Source organism: Hippocampus guttulatus, chromosome 9 (assembly GCF_054856545.1).
Source record: "Hippocampus guttulatus isolate MCC_2025c chromosome 9, RoL_Hgut_1.0, whole genome shotgun sequence".
NCBI classification, from domain to species: Eukaryota; Metazoa; Chordata; class Actinopteri; order Syngnathiformes; family Syngnathidae; genus Hippocampus; species Hippocampus guttulatus.
The window spans coordinates 11379196-11389515 of record NC_141269.1 but is presented as its reverse complement, the minus strand read 5'-3'; the positions used below and the strand labels follow the sequence as shown (position 1 = coordinate 11389515).

Genomic DNA, 10320 nt, shown 5'->3' with positions numbered 1-10320 from the left:
TCATCGTTGACATGAGCAGAAAGTGTATCAAACAGCCGGCGATGTGAAGCACTTCGGCAAGATGCCACACACAGGCGAGATTTTGGAGAATGAATCTCAGTGAATTTGACAATCAAGTAAGTCTTGTATTTATCCATCGATCCTTTTTCAACACCGCTTATTACATATGTTGCGAATGATTAAATTGTGGCCCACCAATGTCATTTTTCATGCGCAAACAAAAAAATTTTTCAAAGTAGATCAATTGTGAATGGAGTTCGGATTTTTGTATTTTGCCTTTAAGGTTTTGAAGAATGGGTAGGAGGTTTCAAGAAATGTCATTTAGCAACTGTGAAAAACTAACAGTCACGCGCTGCTGTGAGGATATCAGTTGGGCAGCTGAGGTCAAAGGTGACATCGGCCTTATAGGTTCACTCCTTGTCAGCATCTTCATTAACTCTTTGGAGATTACTTTCCTCTATCAAAGCAAGAACCAGACTGACATTAAAGTAGCAAACACAAGAAGGCAAACCTGAATTATGAAATGAAGCAGGGAAGCATAGTGCTTTGTGGTTACATGTCTGCCTCATAGTTCAGAGGTTCACCATTCGAATCACAGCTTAGGCCTTCCCGTGTGAAGTTTGCAAGTTGTCACTTGTGTGGGTTATCTTTGCATGGGTAGCTTCCTTCCACATTCCAAAAACATGCATGTTTGGTTCAGTGCACACTCTAAATTGTCTGTGAATGTGAGCGCTTAATGACCGTCCACATGTGACTTGCGATTTACTGTCAAGCGGTCCAGGTTCTTCCATGCCTCTCAGCTCCAGCTCGGAGGAAAAGCGCTGTAGAAAATGGATTGATGGATGGATCGAGGTTGATGATTCAAACCGTCAAACATCACTTTAAACACTTTAATGGGTCAGAGAAGATATTCTTTCCATTCAACATTCAAGTTAGTTTTTCATCCGACTTTTCATAATAATACAAAAATATGACAATTCAAACAACAAAGATTAAATAGTAGTTAAGTAATTATTTATTTAAAAAAAAAAGAAAAGGAAGAGAAATTTGTGGCATGCACAGCAAGATTCCACACACGTTCGAGCACAAACATTTGATTGACGGTAGGACATCCTTACTGACACAATCACTCTTACGCATATCTGTGCTCACTCTGCTAGAGTGGTATATTCATTCCGGGTTGTTCCAAGAAAAAGGCATGACTCACCTGTAGGTGGGCAGGTGAAGAGAGAAAGAAAGGAATGATGAAGGAGAGGATGAAAGACTGCAGCAATGCATCCGGCCTACCAGTCACTTGTTAATTGCGGTGAATGTCAGTGGAAGTGCAAACTGTCTCTTCACACTGATGACTTCATGTTATGTTTCCCCTTTTGTTTTCAGTGCTTCCATCAGCATGTAGTTGGCTTCAATGAACTAAACCTCTTGACCAGTGGCGGTTCGGGGGGGGGGGGGGCAACGGGGGCCAGTGCCCCTGTAGCACCGATTCTGGCCCCCCCTGTGGCCCCCCCTCCGAGCGCAGATTACGCAGTCGTGCCGAGTCGCCGACGCGAAAGGTGGAACCAAAGTGCGTGATTTAACATTCTAGTCGGACCCGTTAGTGCGCTGCGCCATTTAAAAATGAGCGGGAAAATGAGAAGCAGTCCGCAGAGAAGGAAATTACCACTACACGAGTGCTATTTGCGTGTGTGTGCGTGTGTGCGCGCGCGTCTGTGTGTGTGTGTGTGTGTGTGTGTGCGCGCGCGTGTTTGTGTGTGCGTGTGTGTGTAACTTTTTTAGTCTCCCTTTTTATTTTAATTTTTATTTAACAGGATCAATATATAAGACATTGCCTTTTAAAATTGGGATAATTATATGCATGTAAAACATCTAGCTTCAGTGTATTTGCAATTTTTGTCCCCGGCAGGCTGGTACCATATCATCCCCTGGCTTGAATATTCTCAACAGACGTATTGTTACGCTTGCAGACATTTTAGCCCTCCTAATACTGTTTTTTTCTCATCACTGTAATGTTATGACTACAATTTCAAAGTCTGAAGAAATAAAAAGTCAAATAATATTTAGAATCTGTCTTTTTAGCCCTGGGTTGAATGTGCCCCCCCCATCAAAACCCCTGGCCCCAGCCCGGCCCCCTCAGTGAAATTGATCCAGAACCGCCCCTGCTCTTGACATCTGCCACCCTCCTTGATTTTTTTTTTTTTTTTTTGTTAGCCATGAAATCCATACTACATACTATTTCAAGGAGAATTTTACTGTAAATTAAATGTGGCTCCCTTTGTTTCGTACATAAAACACGGTTGCAGTTGAAGTCTATGTGGGACGTTGTTTTTTTTTTGTCACGAGATAAATATTATATCCAATTGTGTAGATTGTTGCAACCAATTAGTGCAAAAAAGAAAAGCACAACATGGCACCCACGGTATTACTATTTTCTCGAATCTCCTTTTTCTAGTGACCTTTGCCAAGGCAACCATAGTGTTGGGCCTCTACCCTTGTGAAATAAACACCTGCCTGGAATAATAACATGTAGGAGAAAACAGAAAAATCCCTTTCATTTAATCCACATTGGCACACCTTTGAAAATGTTTTGTAATCTTTCTGTAGATTTATGAGGACTTGAACTATGTTTCGTATCTGCCACAGGGATTAATTACCATGAATATTACTGAATAATTTTAGCTGACATTCTTACATATGTATTGTTTAAAAAGCTAACTCTCTGACATAGTATTTAGCTTATGGTAGCTTGTCTGTTTTGAACTCAACGCCTCCTGTTTCCAGACCAAAACCTTAAACTCCAGTGTAATGCCAATGGCAAATTTACAGTTTCATTCATGGAAACCATGTTTCTCTGTAAAATTTTACTTTAATGCACAAAAAAGCGTCATATTTGTTGGTTTGGGATCAAAATAGTCTACTAAATTTGAAGATCTCTACATTTTGAAGGAAAACAAAATTATTTTTACCAAACATGGAGATGCAGTAATATACATTTTAGCATATGAATATGCAGAAATGACACACAAATTAAAATAGCAGAAAAAAGATGCTCTATTTTATTTTGTCATCCCTGTAAAAATATATTCTCAAAATAAATAAATATAGGAAATAAATATACTGTTTGTCCCAGGATTTAGAGCCTCATAAATAAGAATACAATCTGTCTGCAGGTCTGTAAATTCCTTGTGTCCACTCTGTGCTTGTCGTTTGACTGCAATCAGCGAGGAGAACAGTACAATTCCTTCACTGGGTCGTAGAGTATGAGAGTTCGGAGCAGAGCACAGCCGCCACAAAGGAAGTCCATACAAATTTGCTTGTCTTCGTCCTCATTCTCATTTTCAGTGCATCAGCAATCAGGACCTTTCAGATAGATGGCTTCCGCTCCCTTCTACAGCACAAACATGGCTGCTTTCCAGTGCATAAAACTACCCTTTGTTGTAAACCAGTTATTCTGTATAGAGGGCTATACATTTTTCAAAGTGGTTTACTTAGCAGCCTCAGTAAGGTGTAGCAATAAAACAGAAAGGCGGCAGGAAAAAAAAAAAGAAACGCCTATCTGCTTGTTTCATCTCAACTTGCCTTTGTTCACTTAAACATGCAAACTTGGACGAGCGGGTAGCATGGAGACTTAAAGAAAATCCATCTTAGCTACTGATGCCATTGCATGTGGCAATAATATTTGGGGGTTCCGTTTCTGCTGCATTATCCCGGACATTTCCGAGTGCTTTTCTGCCAAAGTCCCTTGCAAAGTGGTGCGGAGAGGGTTGCTATCCTTCCATCATTCGGCAGTCTGGATCTGGTGCATTTCTTTAAACCGCTTTTGAATCAAACGTTCCCCTCAAAAGGCATGAAGTATGAGATGCACATGATCCCTTTGAGTTCTGTTTCTGGCCCACATTGGTTTGCCCTCAGCTCTGTCCAAGTATATCCCTATACAGTTCTGGTACTCTGTCTGGATCGACAGGTCTCGGTAGGAAGTGCGTGAACTTCTGATGTCGCCTCGATCTCGTTCCATCCCGTGGTGTACCGTCTTTGTTCAGGGCAACGAAGAAAAATGATCCTTTTTCTCCATGTCTGTAGATGTTGGATGAGTAGGTGTTGTACCAGTTCTCTTCAAATTGCTCCCGAAAAACACTTTCTGCTGATAGCTTCTGCTGCAAAACCAAAGAAAATTAAGGTTATCAGTGGAGAACAAGCGTGCCAAACTCTTTTTTGTCGCGGGCCACATTGTTCTTATGGTTTGACTTGGAGGGCCGTTAGGAATTTTGGGAAACCATTATAAATGTTTAATCACCTCCACATATTACATACACAGCGCACAACAAATGGATGGATAACTAGTTTTAAAATCAGAAGTCAAGAATAATGATTGTTATTGTGGATTACATATGACAATTTGAAATTTTGGTTCAGACTTTAGCAAGCATCATGGAACTTGACATGCTTGATTTGCTTTCGCGGGCCACATAAAAGGATGTGGCGGGCCAAATCTGGCCCCCGGGCCTTGACTTTGACACATGTGGTCTAGAATGTCACACCCGTTGGTAAATGAGCAGTGGCGGATCATCAACAGAGATCGCACCTTGAAAGGCACATCATCAAATGATGAAAAGGAACTATGATAATACAAATACATCTAAACATCATATACATATATCTGTTTTGAGATGAGCAGGATAAATGGTAAAAAGTTATTGATGAGGAAAATTGATTTGTTTATCTCTGGTGTCTCAATCGATGATATACTTCCAGTTTGGCCACAGACGACAATGCTGGCAGACTTTCATTAAATATGTGACATACTGCGTTGGTCCTCATAAGCACGTCTTGTGCACCACTGGATGCTGAATTCTACGTTTAAACAGAGATACCGTAATAGCAAAAGTCATTTCCTTTCTGGCTGTTCTGAGTGGCTCCTGCCTTTGATGGGAACCTGCCCCATCCAATATGGCCAGCATGTAGCATTGCGCTCAGTCAGACTTGTACAGCAAATCTGCTTTTGCCGTTATAGTCAAATAAGTGGAGTCACTTCAACGCGTTTCTAGAGGAGAACGTAGAGCTCGAGCTGCATGTTTAGGAACAAGTATAGTGGATTTATGGGCTTAATCATAGGTGTCTTAACAAAATTACAGGCAGGCTGAAGTGAAGACTGCACTTGTCACTCTTGTCAGCTGTCTTAAGAAAGGCCCTGGCCGGGGAATTGTGTAGCGTGATTATGTGACAAGCTCCTATGGATTTATCAGTGAAGGGTCATGATTTTTTATGGCCTGAGTGCAAGCCACAGCTGGAGTAACATGGTGTTTACCTTTGGCTTTAAAAAAAAAAAAAAAATTGAAATGCCTTTCTCAAATTGAATGTCACGTAATAATTTAGTTAAAACTCAACTCAACTTGATTTATACAGTGCTGCATAACAACCGCAGCTGTAAGAAACTGCTGTACATAAATGGTAAAAGGCAGTAAGTAGTAGTAGTGATCTAATCATAAATAACTGATTCCAATGTTGTCTTCTCATTAAAATCTACAATAGCTCCCTTGACATAAAGCATACAGGAGGTGCAGTTTTATTCCTTCTTTATGCACATTGTGCAATGAGACTACTGCTACTAATAATGAAAAGATAATAAAATGAATGTACGTATATTTCACTACCACTCCCCTGGCAAAAATTCCACCAGCCACCACTGTCAATGAGGTAACGCAGGAGTTTTTATGATTGGAAACAAAAATATACTCACCGATCCATACAGTTCCCCTTTGCTGTTCATGGAGAGGTAAAGGCCACTGTCCACACCTCTGATGCTCACCAGCCCCACAGCCAGACTGATAAACTCCAAAATACCTGAGCACAGGTTAAAACACATTAAAACACAGAACTCTTTGACAGGAAAAATCAAAACGTCATCTTATGGTTTGTATTGCCTATCTACTTTCTTCCCAAATGGTTACCTGATCCAAAGGAGTAAAAATCTCCAAGCAGAGTTACAGTAACTTGAATATAGCTGTGAGAAGTGAGGTTAGATGTCTGGAATGGCCTCTGGCATGAAGTCACATTTGGATCTCAGGGGGAATGAATCAAGTGCCAGAAGAGTTACTACCTCAGTGCTGCAAAAATAAATCTTTACGCGGCCTACTTTGATGTTTATGATAAAGCTTTTGATCATCTTTATAACCCAGGACGAAATGAAAAGCTTTCAATCTATGTGAAAACAAAACACCATGCGTACATTCTCGGCATATAAAGTACTTTTTGTCCCATTGACACTTGGCTTTTGCAGCTTAGAAACATACTCGTCTTTTGCCTTCGTCAAACAGTTAGTGGAGCCTATTAGTCAGCCTTACGCGCTACAAATGGACTCTTATGGGAACCCCATTACTGACAGTGCCGCTCAATATATTGCAGCAGCTGTCGTCACAGTGGTAAAACGTTTTATAAGTACTTTCAATATGCAAGGGGTGCCATGGATGTTCTAGGGAGGCAATATCCTGACCGGCTACAACATACAAGATAAACAGTATTGAAAATGAATGGATGAATGGCTGCACTTTGGTATAGAACTGTGTTGCATCCCACATTAAGAAAGAGCTGTTTATAAAAGGTGGGTTAGTTAATAAATGCATGTATCAGACCATGATGCAGTGCATTATACACAAATGCAATAATAATCCGACTTTTAACGCTGGAGAACCCACGGCGTCAAATTGGCCCCTATAAATTCTGCTACTCAAATGCTACCCTTAAATCCCAAAGGGTCAAATTTGGCCCTAATCCTAAATGAGGATTAAAGCATTGAATATTTGAAAATACATATATTTTGGTGTTCAGTGAACATATAGCAGTCATTTAATGTATAATTTATCATTTTCTAAAGAAGAACAGGGTTCTTGGGTTCTCCAGGGTTAAACACTGTGTTCTTCAAAATTGAGTAGTGCTATGTGACGCCGTGTTGTACTTTATGTGAGGTTATCTAAATTTGGAGGCGATGCATTACAACCAGTGTTAAAATCAATTTCTCACATCAACAGCGAGAGTAAGCCTGTGTTTTACCCTCGAGCCAAACTAGTGATGATGCTTGTGGGGTGGCAGTAGAGCTTCGAGACAGATGTTGAAGGCTCAGGTCTTGCAGAATATAAATATAGTGGCAGCCAAATTGTTGTACAGATGCTAATCTGCTCCCTGGCTGTTGTCAAGCGCTAGAGCACCCTTTCACTCTGACATCTCTCCTTGCATTCCTGCATGTGAGTGATTTTGTTCTATGTTTGCGTAGCAATACAACAGAGTGAAAGTTCAATTTCACCTCGAGGCATTAAAATCAGTATAATACAATAAAAATAAGGTCAATAATGACTTGCGCACCGAATCTGCTGTGGTCCTCTCTGGTGCCCCGCACGGTACCATCGGGGTGGATTTCCATGTGGAAGCCGGTCCTGCAATAGAGCTGTCGCCGTCTCAGAATCCCCTTGAGGTGGCTGAGGTCCGCTAAACTCCGGGAAAGGCGTTCGGACGACATCAGGTGCTCCTGCTGCTGCTCTTGCTGCATGAGTCCGCTCACCGTGCCGTATTCCACCGCGCCGGCCGGGGTGAGAAGGAAATGAGCACCACCCGCGGAGCCAAAGCTGTCCAGAAATCCGTTGAAGATCCCAACCTCAGCTGCTGCCCCCATCACAGTGCGAACGGACCGATCCGCTTTACTAGACCCGAAAGTGGAGCTCCGTAGAGATTCTTGGAGCGCAAAGTTAAAGTTGCAGTGCAGTTAATCAGCACCTCGTGGAACGGATGTATGCGGACATCCCGCTTTGCACAACCGCGTCGGGTCTCCTCCTCTGCGCTGCAGTTTATCAGCGCATCATCATCATCATCATCATCATCATCTCGCCAGTGCGCTGCCTCTCCTCGGGATACTCCTCTTTGCTCCGATGCACGTTGGAGGGGGTTCTCTTTCTCTCTCTTTCTCCCCCCCCCCTGAATTCACTTCTTACTTTTTATTTATGACCGGTTTCCCGCTCCATCCAGCGACAGAATGGAAAGCATAAGAGGCAGCAGCAGCAGCAGCTTGCGTCTATATAATGCACTCAGGGTAGCACTCGCCCCGAGTGATCTTTTATGCAAATGAGCCTTGATCTCCTCCTTTATGGCGCATTTCAGCACTGCCCCTCAAAACAGCCAGCCCAGCACTCGCTGACGAAAGCGCATCTAAAACGGCCTTATGTTTTCGTTCGAATGAAAACTACTTTGTCGAAAATTTATTGGTAGGGTCGGGCGTTATCATGGGATGGCAGGAGATCCCTGTTCAACCAATCAAGCGTTTGTGCACTGACACGAGTGCAGCGACCTTGGTGCGAAGAATAAACATTGCGCGAATGTGTGCGTGTGCCAAACAGCAATGAAAGTGATCTTGCGATTACCCCAAACGCCCCGTGCACGCCCCCGTATCGAAATGGCTCAGGTGCAGCGAGAAGGAGAAGGAAAGCCCCCGTTTGCGTAATTTTCGCAGACGGCTGTTGATTTATTGCCCTCGAGTTTTATGTAAGCCAGCAGTACATTTACGAGGCCCGTACAGGGGCAAACTCACACACACAGCGGCTCGTACACACCTGTGCAAACGACATCACTTGACTGTCAATCCCATCATTGATCTTGGCAGGTGTCTTTGAACAGCACTGGAACTCATACATCCTTAATTGTGGTCTGAAAGGGCGAATCAAAGACACACACGCTTCAAAGTGGAGAAGATCTTGTAAGAGGATCAGGCGAAAACAACCTGGAGTGGGGAAATACCTGTTTGAACTGCAGGCCTCCAAAATACCCCGACACATGACACTCGGTTTTGTAATGCATGACTTTTTTTTTGCCTACATGCTGTCAGAAAAACAATTCCCCCTGTTGGACATTGACCAGTTTGAAATGAACAGAAAGGGACGTTACAAAGCAATTAGCAGGCGCACACCAGCAGAGATTCGCCAGCCATTCATTCACGCCTTTATTTGAAACTTGAGAGATCAGTGAGGGCAAACCCTCATTTTCAGTTATGTATAGTAAATAGGAAAGAAACAAAACAACAGTTATTTAACAGTTACATATAAAAGCAAAATAGTCCATGATCATATGAATGTATTGAGATGCTCGATTGTAACAATTGTGTTGAGTATGAATGTCTGCATGGGATTTTCAAAAAAAATATCTTTTAGATCCTCATTGGGTGAGGAAATGAAATTAGAATAATGGGGTTCTTTGCTTTCACTCTTTAACATCATTAACTTTCAATAGAAGATGTACTCATAATTTGTAATGCATCCTTAGTGATATATCAATTTAAAGAATTTCAAGAGACCAAAAAGCTGAATGCAGTTTTTTTATACGTTACAAGATATCAAAGTGCCTGAGCATATTTTCCAGGTTCACTTTCATTGGTCCGCGGAAAATGAAATACATGGACTTGATTTGGATTTTCAAGCCCACCTGATACAAAAACTTTAAATTTAGAGAGCTTTTAAATATTGTTCCTACCATGATATCAGCTCTCTTTTAGTCCACGAGTACATATTTTTGCGGTGGATAATTTCCCAATACATGCCCCTTGGGCTAGTAGCATTTGGGAATATTTGCAGTGCCCCTTTTGCATTCAACTTGATCCAAAATGTTCGACATAATACATTCAAGAGTGAAGTAAATACTAACATATTTGGCCTGGTTTTTCTAAATACCTTCCACATGATCATAGAAACACACCTTTTAGAAATTGTCACCTCCCAGGAGAGTGGAAGGAGCCTCTCGAGGTGAGCGCCACAGTGATAGACTGTTCTCCAAATTTAAAAATGTATTGTGCTTGTTCTTCTAGCACTCTTGCCATGACGTGAGCCCAATCTCAGCCGACAACGTGACGCTATGGTCCTTTTAGTACCTATTCTTTCCTACATCCTCCTCTTGCTCCTTGCTTCCCACTCTACAGCGTCGGCTGAATCAAACAAGAGATGTGAGACGCTTTAAGCGGCCTCACCAGCAGCAAAGTGGCAGTTTTTTTTCTCTTTTTTTGTTGTTCTAAGAGGTACTGATAAACAGAATTGCAGGCAAAAAACAAATTATTCCTTGGAATCAAATTACTGGGAACCCATTCGCTAAAAAGAACCATTAAAAAAGTATCATCCCTGTTGTAGGAAGGAAAATCCAGTCCAAAAAAAAAACAAAACGAAACTGTACGTGGTTTTACCAATTTTAGCAATGTGATTTTATCATTTACACATAATGTAAGGAGCTGTGTCAACATTTCTGCTTTTGCAAAGATGTCGTATCCATACAACTTTAGAGTTGTGAGTATTTGAGAGG

At 41.8% G+C, this 10320-nt stretch overlaps 1 protein-coding gene across 1 annotated transcript; it reads right to left on the bottom strand.

Moving 5' to 3' along the window:
* Positions 1 to 2921: 2921 nt before the first annotated feature.
* On the bottom strand, positions 2922 to 7907 carry LOC147200316 (fibroblast growth factor 20-like). Its single transcript, XM_086120040.1, has 3 exons — positions 7354 to 7907; positions 5735 to 5838; positions 2922 to 4151 (listed from the first exon to the last, which is right to left on the bottom strand). The coding sequence occupies exons 1-3, from the start codon at positions 7658 to 7660 to the stop codon at positions 3906 to 3908; spliced, it is 657 nt and encodes a 218-aa protein (XP_085976166.1). The 5' UTR covers positions 7661 to 7907; the 3' UTR covers positions 2922 to 3905.
* Positions 7908 to 10320: the final 2413 nt, after the last annotated feature.